At 41.5% G+C, this 14,573-nt stretch overlaps 1 protein-coding gene and 1 long non-coding RNA gene across 5 annotated transcripts in view; one reads left to right on the top strand and one right to left on the bottom strand.

The window, feature by feature from the left end:
- The window catches only part of LOC133213161 (uncharacterized), a 403,544-nt gene that overhangs the window by 377,777 nt on the left and 11,194 nt on the right, over nt 1-14,573 (bottom strand). The gene's annotated exons all lie outside the window — the stretch shown is intronic.
- The window catches only part of LEF1 (lymphoid enhancer binding factor 1), a 69,823-nt gene that overhangs the window by 48,358 nt on the left and 6,892 nt on the right, over nt 1-14,573 (top strand). For 2 of the 4 annotated variants that reach the window (XM_061355185.1, XM_061355187.1), the window contains 5 exons: nt 1,168-1,290; nt 2,030-2,192; nt 4,416-4,523; nt 8,262-8,310; nt 8,952-8,992. In XM_061355185.1, coding sequence (XP_061211169.1) covers nt 1,168-1,290; nt 2,030-2,192; nt 4,416-4,523; nt 8,262-8,310; nt 8,952-8,986 — 478 coding nt within the window. In that variant the 3' untranslated portion in view covers nt 8,987-8,992. The remainder of the gene's footprint in view (nt 1-1,167; nt 1,291-2,029; nt 2,193-4,415; nt 4,524-8,261; nt 8,311-8,951; nt 8,993-14,573) is intronic. The other 2 variants (XM_061355184.1, XM_061355186.1) reach the window with 1 other exon arrangement.

The following is a 14,573-nucleotide window of genomic DNA, read 5'->3' as shown; positions in this document are numbered from 1 at the left end:
GACACATCCTCTTGCACGGGGATTTAAGACAAGCCACTTAATAAGTGATGGGTTCTCTTGACTCTGTTTGTGTGGGCTCCTTTGGTTTATCTCTGTTCCTTCATTTCTTTACAGGGGAATGATAAGCATGTGCCTGTCAGGGTGATTGGGAAGAAAACCAATTCTTTCTCCATGATAAAATGACTTGCTCTAGTTACTGGGCTTTGTGTTTGCTTTATTTTTGATGACATGAATGAAAAGGGCAAAGGGACTAGGAAATGGAGAAAGGAGAGGCTGGATGCCGTTCCTTAACCTGCACTCATTCAGCAAATCTTTGTAGTGCAAGCTGGCTTCTGATGTTAATGGTACTTTCCACCAAAATAAAATAAAACACAAAATGAAGCATGCAGGTTTTCTGCTGCACTTGACCTTGCAGCGCTCAGCACCTTCAAAATCTGTCTCAGATAACCTCGAGGATGATCTAGGTTAGTTGGCTGAGATGACTGAGTTAGTGGTACTTTGGTTTTCTTTTCCATTTTCCTTCTCGTACGAAGGAAAGGGAGATTTATTTGGGACAAAAGTGTCTCCCTTCAATCCCCCCAGATGCAGGGGGGAAATGCAGGATTTTTAAGATTTATTGTTATCTTAAGCATTCCAGGCAAGGATAGTGAGTTAGGTGATGTTAAAACCTTTTGGCTTAACTACCTTGAAAAGTAGGAGATTCCTTAGAGAGCCACCAGGGACTTCTTGAAAAGGCTCCTCTTGCATTTTATTTGTTTCTGCATGGCAGTTCCCTCCTTTGCCTTGGCTGGTGGTGGATATTTTGAAAATGTTTATATCTTGGTGTGGAAATACAGCTTTTGGTTAAGAAATGTGTATTTTTATTGCTAGTCAGTGCAACAGTACATCCATTAAACCTCGTGTTTGCATTCCTAAAACTGTTTGCCTGAAAGGTAACAAAATAAGTTCTTTACAATCAAAACGTTGACTGATCTGTTTGTTTGGGTTTTTTCAATAAATAGGCTACAATGCACAACTCTTAGCCAAATATTTTCATGCTCTCTTGAAGAATTATCTCCCATTGCAAGCTCCATAACGTTTGCATTCTTGGGGCACCCTGCTGCTGTCATACGTGTTTGATGCCAGTCTTCAGCAGGGTTACAGACCTCCCTTTGTTTTCTCTTTTAGGTTTTCACATCACATGATTCCTGGTCCTCCAGGCCCTCACACAACTGGAATCCCTCACCCAGCTATTGTAACACCTCAAGTAAAACAAGAACATCTGCACAACGACAGTGAGCTAATGCATGTGTGAGTCTGCCTTTCTGCACTAGCCCTTAACCTATGTTTAAGAACTAACTCTGTCTGAAGAAGAGTCAAGGGTATATAATAAGGAAAAAAAGTGCCTTTCATGACCTCTTTGATTTTTAAATCCTCTATAACTAAAGCAGGAGATATGGGCTACTGTTTGGGAAGAATAATGAGACATAAAGCCATTTTCCATTTCAGTTCAGCACTTTTTTAGCTATTGGCTATTGGTTCAGCACTTTTTTAGCTATTGGCACCTTGACTCAGATGTAATCACAGGCCTGTCTACCTGTGAATGTTGCTTGAGTGTGAACTCACAAACTTCTGCTGGAAAAAGTCTTAACTAGTAAAAGCAGCCTACTTGCTTAGTGTACTCGGAGGCAAAAAGCCTGAAAAAGAAGTGGATGAGGCACTGTCCTCCTGCCTGTAGCAGTGGTCTTTTAGGGTACTATGGGTAGTCTTTCAAAAAGAGAATTGAGACAAGTGATGAATTTGGAACATATTCACAGCTCAAATGTTATTTGCCAGAGAATGACAACCTAACATACTTCCTGAGTGTTAAATTAAGTCAGTTCTCTGAAAAGATACAGAAGTAGATGGTACATGACCACTGAAATACTCATTCTTACTCCTTAAATGCTCCTGTAACCACAGGTTGGTAATTTTCCACTAGGGCTTTCTAGGCTGAAGGTAAATGGATGCTTTTTTTCCCCTCCTTTCCCTTTCCCCCACCACGTTTTAGGAAGCCTCAGCACGAACAGAGAAAAGAACAAGAGCCAAAAAGACCTCATATTAAGAAACCTCTGAATGCTTTCATGTTGTACATGAAAGAAATGAGAGCGAACGTTGTAGCAGAGTGTACTCTGAAAGAAAGCGCAGCTATCAACCAGATTCTTGGCAGAAGGGTATGTACAGGAGGGGGTGTGTGTACTCACGTGTGCTGCTAATTTGTGTGTGTTTCCCTTTAGTTGGGTGTGATAGCTCACTTTCTGCTTGAGGTGCTAACTAATGTGCAACTATCAAATTAGCTATAGAAGATAAAACATGCAACTAAAATAAAAGCAGCATTAGCAACATCATCCAATTGTGTCTGTTCCACTCATGTTAGGGTGTCAGCACCTCAGGCATGACATATCCTTATTCACACGTGGAAGGAGTACTCAGATCACCTTCTGAGTCCTCCCCGGGGCTGGTGTCCATCAGGGCATGAGGGGATCATCCAAAGAGCAGCACTGGATGCCAGTGGACATGGAACCCCAAAATGAATATAAGGTGGTTCAATTGTAAAGTCATGTAGGTTGGGAAGGACTTGTGGAGGTCGTTTAGTCCATCAGCTGCTCAAAGCAAGTCCAGTTACACCAGGTTGTTCAGGGACTTGTCTAATCAAGTTTTGTATGTCTCTGGTCACCAGCTGAGTACTGATGATCCCAGTATATGTCCCAGAGCCTTGCTGAGAGCGTTTGCTTCTGTGGCATTGTAGGCATGTTTTGTTCTTTCTGTGCTCCGAGAAAGGTATGCAGGTCAACCCACAGTTGCAGACTTCATATGCAGTCAGTGTTCTTCTTCCAAGGGAAAGCAGCAGGGGTAATGCCCACTTTGCCCTTGACTGGCCCAGAAATGCAAAAAGGGATAACTTTTGTACCACTCTGAGTTTGAGTAGGGATTGTTTGTCTCCATTTTGGTAACAAATCAAGCCCCAGTGCTCCTGCTTTTTCTGCAGCTTGGACTCCTTTCAAGGTACTGTTCTCTGTGAAAGTACCTAAAATTCCACTTTTACTATGGGACAAACAATGCACAAGTTATCCACTATAATTGCTTGGGGATTAATTATATTTTGTGTTCAATCGTCCTGGTCACTATTTACTATACCCTGTGTCACTCCAGAGAAGGAACCTCTGTTCTCAAGAGCTGATGCTTTACATGATGCTGAGCTCTCTGATAACATTTAATGTTGCTGCCTTCCAGTTTTGGAATGCACATGTGGAGTTTGAGAATTGCAAATAGGCTGAACCACTGCGCTTTCAGTAACACATCAAACTTGCCAAGTCAAGACAGACAAGTGCTTTAGTTCACATCTTCTGATGTGTAACAAAACGACATATTAAATCATACAAATGTGATCTGATTTGAAATCCTAATTCTGTAAATTATTCTTGCATGAGTGTCTTAATGATTTCACGTCTGTCTGGTTTTTGGGATTGGTTTGATTTGGGTTTTTCTGTAACATCTTCTCCCCTGTCCTCCCATGCATGTTGTCAAAGTCAAACAAGAAGACATGTTGAATGCTGCAGCAGTGGAACCTCGTTCTAAATAGGTTTTTTCTCTTTCTGATTCAGGTCTATGATAAGTATTTCAACAAGAACAAAATGATTCAATACTAACGTAGCTACTGTCTTTTCAAATGTGCAGGTTATGAGGGGGTTTGGGGCTTTGGTTTTGGTGTTTTTTGAGTTACATAAAAGCAAGAAATTTATCCCTACTTGGCTACAGAGGTGAACTCGTGTAATTTGGGAAACTCCAGTTCTGTGGTTTCTGTATCTTACAAACTTTTTGCAGTTGCCGTTTTGTTTTCCTCTATTACAACAAGAAGAAATCGAAAAGCAGGTACCTTGAAACTCCATACATAGAGGTGTATTTTGAAACAGGAGCCTGCTGGTGTCTAGAAAGCACTCTGCACCGGCATTGAAAAGCCATGTGTAGCTGCTACTTAAAAACAAGACAGCAAACCCTTTTGTGGTGGGGAGTTTGCTGCCCTTTAAAAGCAGCACAAAACCTTTCTGTTTTGTAAGGAGCTAAGGGGTGTGTTTGTGTTGGTGGTTTTTTGGTTGGGTGTTTTGGGGGGTTTTTTTTTGTTAAGTAGTGCTGGAAAAGCGTGGTTCTGTGAGCACATTATTTGGTGAGCCCTGTTTCCATAAATTAATTTTGTCTTGCTGAAGGCACTTGGCAGCTGCAGAGCTGACAAATGCCTGAAACTTGGTTAGTAAACAGGGGTGCTTGCAATTCCTAATGAATTTCATTTTTGCAGCAGGGAAGGACTGAATCAAAGTCACAGAAACACTTGCTCAGGTCGTCTGTTGCCTGGGTATGAGTTATTTCCTAGTCTACTGCTATGTTTATTTTATTTTCAGTGGCATGCTCTCTCCCGTGAAGAACAAGCGAAATATTATGAACTAGCTCGTAAAGAAAGGCAGCTACACATGCAGCTTTATCCAGGCTGGTCTGCAAGAGACAACTATGTAAGTTGAAAAAATTAACCTCCTTGACATAACTTTTTTCTTTCTTCTTTTTAACTTGCGGAAAGTGCTGGATGTAGGGATGGTGATACACAAACGTGTAACATAAGCCTTACATGTGTTTGCATTTCAAGCATTCAGGAAACTTGGGATTTTACTGTTGCTGTTGAGATATTTCTTATGAAGGTCATGTTTTTTGAAAGGGAAAAATAAACATGGAAAGTTGTGGGTTTTTTTTTTCTAGGACAATGGTCAGCACTGTCTGAAAGCTTAGGTTCTACTGTAAATCTGTGAATTTTCCGTAATTTTCTATTCGATCACTTGCTATCCAGAAATCTTTCTTAGACCTGAGCAAAAAAAGGCATCTCTGTCTTATAAGAGAACCAAAAGTCCAGGGGTGTTAATGCAGGATGAACTTTAGCTGAAAGTAGTTCAGAATGGTCCATCTCTGAAATAAAGCCCGTAAAATCTGTATAAATAAACTTTGTGCTAAATCCTGCTTTTATACTGTTTGGTGAAGCTAAAAAGTTTTCTTACAATTACTCTTATTTTGTAATTAAATCTCAAACAACTGTTAATAGCATGCTGCACAGCTTGCACTGCACAATTACACAGTTGTGCTTACAATGAGCTGTCAGTATAGTCATATGTTAAGTTATGAAACCCAGAAGCCACAATCCTGAGAGACTGATCCTAGCCTGAGATTTGGGCTCCTTTCTGTTCCCCTATTAGCTGTGGCATTATTTACTGTGGTCAGAAGTGCACATGCTGTATCAGGGTCAGTTTTCCATCTGTATTAGGTGGTCAGTAGTTTTTCAGTACTTCTGTGATGTCTTGTGGATGTTAAAGATTGAGGTACCTAAATACAGTGTCGATAGAAACCGTGGAAACTGGCACAAAAGACATTGACACAGAAACTACGCAAATGCCTTGGCCTTGCCGACATCCATGCCCAGTTTTGTAAGCACAGACACTACTGCAAGACCTAGCAGCTTGTTTCTGCCTGTTTTATACCGTCATCTTTGCTAGTAGATGAGCTGTCATGACCTTACGCAGGTAGGGTTTATTTCCAGTAACCAGACCACGTCAACAGAGCTGTCTTGAGATACAGCTGGGAACAAATAGGGCCTTAATGATACACTCCTTGAAAAGGATGAGATTTCAATTGTCTTGGATGTACTTGCTGGAAAATCAAACCACTCTGGAGCCTGGTCTGCTCACACTTACTGGACATCAGCCTTCAAGAATGTTCTGTGATGTTTGGTCATGTGGACTGCGAGAACCCAAGGTGTGTTGCCACAGCTTACTGCCATAGAGCCTAAGCAGTGGACAGCAGTTTCTTAAATGCCTTGACAGACATTAGGAGTGTGTAAGGTGGCAGTATGGATGCTCTCTTTGATGTGCTTCCAACCTACATCCTGTGTGGAAGTATAGCTCTGACATATTTCTGTCCTACATGTTACAATGGAGAATTTCACTACCTTCCTCTCGCAGTCCTCTGCCTCTGCAGGACTGCGCATCATTCTTGCAGTGGTGGTGAGGTGGTAATCATAATAGATCACAGTTTATCACTGAAATGTTTCCAGGTATATCATCTGTTGAGTGGGTTTTTTCCTTACTTTTTTTGCTTCGGTTTTTCTAGTTTGAGCCATCAAAAAATGAAATTGCATTCATTCAGCACAGATATCACTTCAGTATTTTGAGAGCTGGAAGTGACTTAGGGGTGACTCTTCTGTTTTATGTGGCTGAATTTCACAAAAGAGTGCAATTAAAAAATATGTACTACTTGGTTTTCTTTCTTCTGTTTTGGTGTGCTTGGTTATTCAGGACTTCAGAAATCACAAGAAAATGTGAAGCATTGCTATTCAACTGTGGACAGTACCTGTGTGCTTTTTATTACGTTTTGATTACTGACGCCCAAAGAAGTCATGCGAAGTTGTGTGATAGGCATGAGAAGCACAGTGTTTTCATGATGTAGTGGTGTCTCTGTGTGTTGGAGTTGTCAGAAACTTCCTCATTTGGAAACTCCGCCAACTAGTTTTCAGCCCAGCCTTTTCCTTCTGTTCTTCTGATTCTGGTATCTCATAGATGGACCTCAGATAAGCGTCCAGTATGTTTTGGCACTTAAAGTCAGCCTGCTGTAGGGAATAAAACATGGTTTTCTTTCCATGCATTTCCATGTTAACATCTGCATTAATGCACTTTCCTCTGTAAAGAATTGTTGGTGCCTAAGTGATAAAGCATACAACTGAGTCTCCCAAAGCCCTTGAAATCTGCTTTCCAACTTCTAGTCTTGGTCCTGTCTTTGGGAGCTCGCTCACAAGGCGTTGCTCAGCCTTGTTGCCAGCCTCAGGATAAATAAGGACAGGAGCTTGAGAATCAGGTAGGCACAGACTGTCAGAGCAGACTAGAGACTACTTAAATTCATCTGCCATAGCTTCACTGGAGCCCTCGCTTGGACAGCCCTTGCTGTCCTTCCGTCAGCACTGCAGTGGTCTGAGGTGGTTTCTCACATCACCTGCTGTCCATCCTGTTGCCTTGTAGAGCTAGCTAATGGAACAGTGTGTCCCTCCACCTCAGGCCTTCCCACGCGTGGCTGCTGTGTGTGCCATGGTCTACACCGGGACGTGTGTTGGCAGCTGCCAGCTGTGATGAGTGGAGTCAAACCTCTGGCTTGGGGGTGCAGAAGGATGGACAGTGGGCTGCAGTCAAACCAAAACCAAGGTTTGCCCAAGCTCACTTGTTAGAGCCTGTCCTGGCAGCTTGAAGGCTTCTTTAAAAAATAAATGGATAAGACTTTTTAACTTTTTTCTTTTTTTCTTTTTTTCTTTTTTCTTTTTTCTTTTTTAACAAAACAAAACCAAACAAAACCAAAGCTTTGAATGAGAACACAGGTCAATAAAGAGAAGTCACATGGAGGAATATCAAAGTGGCAATTAGGGCAATGCAAGATGACTGAGATTTAAAATTGTGGGTCTAAACTGACCTTTTGTTTCCTGAAAGACACTGTGAACTGGGAGCTCTGGCCTTTTCCATAGATGGGGGTGAAGAAGGCTGAGTGTGTGGGTTGGCGTGATGAGCCTGTGCCAGCACACTGGTGCCAGTGTGGTGTCCGAGAAAGACAGCTGCCAGACATCCATTTCTGTTCTGCACCTCGGTCACATTAAGGGTGCTCTGCTGTACAGCAGTCTGCTCTTTGCCTATTGCACACCCGTGTTCTCCTGGCACAGCCCCACAAGACTTGTCTGTTGTTAAGATACAAGCATTATCAGAGCAGTTTTAGTTGGCTGGTTTGCACTCTGGGGACAATCATGGTTGTCCTAGGTACTTTCAACACCCTGTCTGCTGTTGCCATGTATGACAGTGTAAGTATCTGAATGTGTGAAGAGTACTTGTAAGAGCCATAAATTATGGTATCGACATATGTGTCATCAGATTATTAAGTGTGAGAAGCCTTTTAGATGCTTGCGGCTGCCAGCGTTGGTTGAAAAAACTGCCGGAAATTGCAATTCCATGTGGATATAAAAACATGTATTGTGTATACTCAGAGCAAAGCTTGTTACCATTGAAACATTTGGAAGTGGGTTAGAAAAGGTTTTAGCTACCTCGAAAACAACTGTTCTTTCTTCCTAACCCCTTTCTCAATGTGGAGATAGCTTTTTTTCCTATGCTGTGAGGTGAGGAAGCGAGAAAATAAAGTTATATGCATGTAACAGTACGGTAAAATTTCTTATTTTTCAGGGAAAGAAAAAGAAGAGGAAGAGAGAAAAGTTGCAGGAATCAGCATCAGGTAGGCCATGGCCAGCTCTTTCTTACTGTTCACCTCAGGTATATTTCAGAAACTAGGCTTGCGCTGTCTAATATTTACATGCTTTTCTCTTAACACTTGCTTCTGATGGATGTTCTAAGGTACTTCACTTTGAATGCAAGCTCTTGAAAATGCACACAATACATGTCTCCTTTCCTTTATGCCTTTCTGTGCAGCACCCTGATGGCATCAACATCTTTGGCTGAACTTGCGCATCACTGTCCTGCTTTATCTTTGCTTTTCTCCTCAGTCAGTGTTGTATCATCCTTAGACGTAACTGTGTCTCAAATACTGTGTGGGATTATTGGACACTGGAAACTCTACACTGACCTTTTTGTAGCCACTGTATTTTTTATCACTGTATTTTACAGTTCTGTGTACTCTGCTGCCTAGTAGGCTGGCTAAAAGCATCAGTGAGGTCTCTTCTTTGCCTGTAAAACATATACAAAGAAACACCCTGTTTTCCCCAAGAAAAATGGCTGGTATAAGAACCATAAAAACAAGCAAACAACAAAACCAAAACCACAAAAGAAAATCCACATAATGCTGTAGCAAACAAACTTATTTGGAATGTGCAAAAACTCTGTAACAGAAATTTGTTAAAGGAAAACAATCTTCTGCAGGTACAGGCCCCAGAATGACAGCTGCCTACATCTGAAGCATGGTAAGAACATCTCTAAAGCTTTCCTGATGATAAAACTGAATTGTGAAATAAGCTTTCTTATCAATTTTATGCAATAATATGAATTTAGCAAAAATTGCGGAAGTATCATATCCCAAAGCTGTTGTTACTTTGACTACTGATGGTTTTTATACCGGCTATCTATTAGGTGTTCACCATTTCACTTCTTAACCTTCATATTGTCAAATTGACCATACCTCACTGACGTGCTGTAAGTCTGCTTGGGAAGCACAGGGATGGGTTTATCAAACAGTGCAAACCCTCCCAGCCAACAGACTGTCACAGTTCATAAGAGCAGGCTAGACACTGGCTTTAAGTACATTTTATGTGCTGACACCTACAAGATGCTGGCTGGCTGGGTACACCTATGTACTAACGAAACATCCGCTAAGAAAGCAGGCCTGTATTTCAGTTACAGCAAGAATTTCTCCTTCAGCTGTACAGTGTGTGCGGGTTGGTTTGTTCTCATTGTATTTCCAGCGTGTTTTCTCTCTTCACATTATATCATCTGCACCAAAAGTGGAATGAGTAGTGATTACACACATCCAGTGACACCATCTAGTCTGCTTGTGAGTGCACACAGCGCAGTGTGAACCTCATTTCACAGTGTTTGCACTGGAAGGCTGGTCCTTCTCTTCTTCTCAGTGTGATAATGTTCCCTAGTAGGAATGGCATTCACTTGACAGAATAGTTGCTTCCACGCTGTCTAACCCTCTTGGAACACCCCCAAGAATTCCAGGAATCATGCAAAAACGGAACACTTACTAAAGTCACCAACAGAATTGGTCTCTTTATCCCCTCTGCCTTGTCTGGCTACATGATGCCTTTGGCACTCGGGGTGGTCAGCAAAGCAGCCTCCTGTGGCCCCTCTGCTCTGCTGGGACTTTCAGCTAGAAGACAAGTTAAGTTTGTTCCGTGCAGTGTGTCAGTGTCAGTCAGTGTGATTCGAGCACCTTCTGCAGTTATACCATTTTGCTGGTTAGTCTAAACTTGGTTGGGTTTAAGACTTTGTTTTTTCTTTAAAGCTGAAATGAAAATGTGAAATGCGTGCTCTGGTTTCTTTCTTCCTGCTAAGCAAAAGGTTTTCAGGCAAGCCTGAGTCATGCTGATTGTAGATGGGGATTGCAGCATTTGGGTTCTGTAGCCTACACAACAAATGTAGCTTTAAAGTATTGTTACAGCGACTGCCATAGGTGTTTAAGAAATACCTGGATTTTTATAACTGATGTTTCAGTATAGTTACCCAGGCCCATGACTGTTGTATTTTTCGCTTTGATGTCAACATAGTACCAGTAAGCAAAACACATAATTTCATCTGAATTGATGCCAAGCGTTTGATTGGGATCAGAATACAACTATGGTTCACATGGCAGTTGAAAAACAGGGGATATTTGTTTTTTGGATACCTTACATTCTAAGGATGAACTCCTTTTGACGGAGCTTCTCTGCACTTTGCGTAGTAGAGGATGTGTGTTCTAAGCACATGAGTTTTCTCTTTCCCTTTTACCTTTACACCCCTCCCTCCCTCGTTTCCTTACTTTCTCCCCCTTAAGCTCTGAAACAGTGTGGAAACTGTTGGTAATACCCGTCTCTGTCCTTGTGCAATTTGTAACACAGAGTGTGAGATCAGTGGGTATCTCCTTCCACTGAAGGAGATATATGACTCCATATATGCACGTGTAGGCAGCCTCAGTAAATGTCATGTGCCAAGTGAATATTCTCCACTGGAGACATACAGATGTTGCTCTAGCTGGAAGTAAATGCACAGAATGATTTAGGGAACCTGAATCAGCCAGCCAGACTTCAAAGTAAACTTCTGAAGGTTAAGACTCTTGCCCTTTCCAAGCCTAATCCAAAGAATGTTTTGCCCACAAGCATAATATCTTACCAGGCCCACAGCAGAGTTGCTGTAGTCTTTACTGGATGAAGATGATAAGTTTGGGAATGCCTTTCAGTGAGTGCCGCAAAGAGCTCTTGAAGACAGGAAAACACTAGCTTTCTTACTTGTACAGATGGTGCAAGGAAGAGGGGGAAGGAGGGTGGGAGGTCTGGGAAGGAGACAAGCGTTCTGTTATCTGAGAAGAATCAGAAATGAGTAGGTGGCAAGACCAAAGAAAGAATCTCGAGATCAGCACAAAGGAGATCAGCCAGGGCTGTAATTACGGTGATGTAAGTGAGAAGGATGAAATGGTGGGAGGGTTGTGTGGTGGGATGTTCAGAGGAAAGTAACGGAAGAGACATGCAAACAGAAATGATTTAAGATACTGTGAAAGTTTTGGGTGTGGGGCTTTTTTGTTGTTTTTCTTTTTTATGTCCACGAACACTTCAGCACATAACTGATTCTTAAGGTGAACCTCTCACCAGCTTTTTGGCTTGGCCATCATTTGACTAGTGATGAAGTGAAGGTGGTAGTGTTAAGTTGCCCCTCTTCCCAGGGTTGTACACAGCAGCTTCACTTCTTACGGCTTCACTGCTTAAGATTTATCTGAGTTCCACAATCTCCTCCAGCTGGTTGAATGGCCAGTGTGTAAAACACTTTAATATTAGGGTGCTTTAGGAATACCATGACCTGGTGCTCCATTCCTTGCTGTATTATCCTGGGATACTTCAAGGCACGTCACCATTCTTTGAGAGTTGTGTAACTGTCCCCAAGCAGGATCTTGTTTTCAGTTGACATGGCCTAACACAATGTTTGGTGTAACTTATTTGTTGCAAAAATAAGTTGTATTTATTCTCTCCTTTGAAATCAACCGAGAGTTGCATAAGACCTGATAATGCTAAAAATTACTTTGGGAGAAGCCTGGAGGGAAGGATAGATGAGAAAATCTAAGATTAAGGACAATGTAGAAATCATCTGTTGTACACCTTTCAGAAGGGTGGTGTTTTCCTATTATTTTAAGCACAGCCTTCTAGAAGTCTTGTAAATGGGAGCAATTCTGTGTCAGAAGTGAAGATCTTTTATTTCCTATCCAGTTTGACTTTTGGAAGGGAAAAAAGGCTGATTTTTTTAGCATTCCATGAGTATTTTTATATCAGCAAGGAAACAGAAGGGTTTTCATTAGCATGAAAACTCGTAATTGTTCTGCAACATGGATATAGTTAACTTTCTATGACTTGCTACGTACGGTAACTGTAAAAGACACATCATCTGACATAGGGGAGGATGCAGTTGGGAAGTCCTCACAAGCTACATAATTTAACATTGTGTTTTGGCATATCTTCAAGGGCTAAAAAGGGTGATAGAGAAGCTTAATGGACATTTAATGGACAATTGAAAACCTCTGAGATGTGTATTTGTGGCTTGCAAAATTCCATGACAACTGGCATTTAGATTAGCAAAGCTTTCAAAATGAGAAAACTTTGACTAACACTGATTTGCACCAGAAGTACTTAAAAGGATCAGATTAAGACTGTTTAACTTTAAACAATGAATTGTCTGTAGAATGTTTCAAACATCCTGCATGGAAACTAGTGTCAAATTTCGGTGAAGAAGTGATGTTTGGATAGTGTTGTTACAAACAATTTATGACTGGAATATCTTATGACTTAGAAATAAAATGGAGTGAAGCTGTGAAAGCAGACTGTCAAGTGGACCAATCTACAGACAGAATACTGTGGAAAAGAACCATCTGATGACTGTGGTCATGGTTGACCATGGGTTTCTGGCCAGCCTCCTAGAAAGGAGATGCAAAGAGGATGTGGTACCTTGCTGTCTGAGGCACATGCTTTCTAACGTGGCTTGTCCAGTGCTCTTGATGTTGCTGGAGTAGTTGAAAACAAAACAAACACTCCAGCCTTTCACATACCCCTTGACTGCTCAGAAGCTTTAAGCAGAGCCCCTGAAGGATTTGTGCAGAATTTAGTGTGTAAGAGAATTTGTGGTGATGGTGGTGCAGAGACATGTCCTGATTTGCCTTAAAACTTGTGTTTCCCGTGTGACCCATGTTTCTGTATTCCCTGTTTTGCCTGTGCACGGTGGTCTTCAGCGTAGTCAAGGGGGACAGAAGGAACAGCAGAGAATTTGCTGGATTGAAAGATTCAGATTGAATACTTCAGTTAACTTCAGCCTTTTCAGATAGGCATTGAAATTTCCAAAGAAAAGCTGTATAGCCCTCAGACAGATCCTCTTCTACAACTTAATTCTGATTGATCTTGCCACGATGAAAGATAGAAAACCTCCTCTGTTTCAGGCTCTCTGACATCAGGAAAAACGTCAGAAGAGCAAACGTGAAGCACTGTTTGCGTACCAGGTACAGAGGGGCACTGACACCTGCTGGGAGAGATGCGGCAGAGCAGACCGAGTTCTCCCTTTTCCCTTACCAACCTCGCAGAGGACCCTGGTGAGGTGCAGGAAGGAAGGAAGGGTATAAAAGCTATTTTGGGTACAATCAGAGACTATAGGAGGGATAAGGGTAAATCAGGGTAGGAGCAAAGCATAGGTTTTCTAAATGAAAAAACATCAGAACGCACAGATATGGGATTAGAGAAACAAGAACGTTTTTTAAGTGTTTACAAAGCAGGGGTGTAGCATGGTCAGCTATGAAGTAGGCCTTTAGCAATTCATGTTTTAAACTGGCACTGACAAAGGGCAAAAGTAGGTAATTCAGCAGGTGAATGTCTAGAACCTGTTTATTTTGTCAAAGGTGCTCAAGTTGTAGATGCTGCCGCAAAGTCAGAGATGCCTCATGGAGTTTGAACTCAGACACATTTACAAGTGATAAAAAAACTCCATACAGTGTCACTTCTGAGGGTTTAGCAGTAGCGGCTTGGTCTAGAATGAAGGAACAGTGGGACGACTATTGTTCCAATTCTTCCTGTGGGATAGGGTGGGGACAGGGAGTTGATGGCTAGTGCACCATTCTTCTGTGGATGAGAACGGTGTATTTTAGTGGATTTAGTAAACTCACCACTAGATTAAGACTTCTCAGGTCATGAGAAAAAACTCTGTTGAAACAAACTGTTTCATAAAGAAAGAGTAAGGTTTTGAAATGTGGCTTCATTCCCACTTGGAAGAAAACCTCGGCATTTTAGTGTTCATCTCAAGTCTGTATTGCATTTTCATTCTTCAGTGTATTTACATGAAAAGCTTCAATATGAGAAAATGCTACTGCATTCCTGAACAGCTAGAGAGCAAGTTGTTATGACACACACTGGCAAAGTCTTTCCCATTTATTTCTGGAGACTAAGCTTGGTGAAATCTGTCCTCTAATTCAACAGAATTGTATTTAAATGCAATTCTGTCAAAGCTGAGCAAACTCTAGCACTGAGTTGTTGCTGTTTGCCTTTTAGAGATTGTGATTAGATTGATTAGATCTTCTGATACAGATGAATGCAAACCAGCCATCCTGAAGACAAAACCAACAAAACTGAACCCAAAAGCCTAAATTTGGTGATGCAGAAGTCACCACTAATAGAGTGAGCCTTCTCATAAAAAGTCCAGTTCTTCAATCATCTACTTTAAGAGTTTTCATACAAGTCTTGTTTCAGATCTTTGATCCTTTACCCACTTGTTAAGACTGTACCATCTAAACAGATTTGAACACGTGCAACGTGGAAAGCTGTA

The sequence above is a fragment of the Neopsephotus bourkii genome, unplaced genomic scaffold (genome assembly GCF_033783945.1).
Source record: "Neopsephotus bourkii isolate Nb327-2 ecotype Australia unplaced genomic scaffold, CSIRO-AGI_Nbou_v1 NB_787, whole genome shotgun sequence".
NCBI lineage: Eukaryota > Metazoa > Chordata > Aves > Psittaciformes > Psittacidae > Neopsephotus > Neopsephotus bourkii.
The sequence above is the reverse complement of the archived record's forward strand: the minus strand, read 5'-3'. Positions and strand labels throughout refer to the sequence as shown.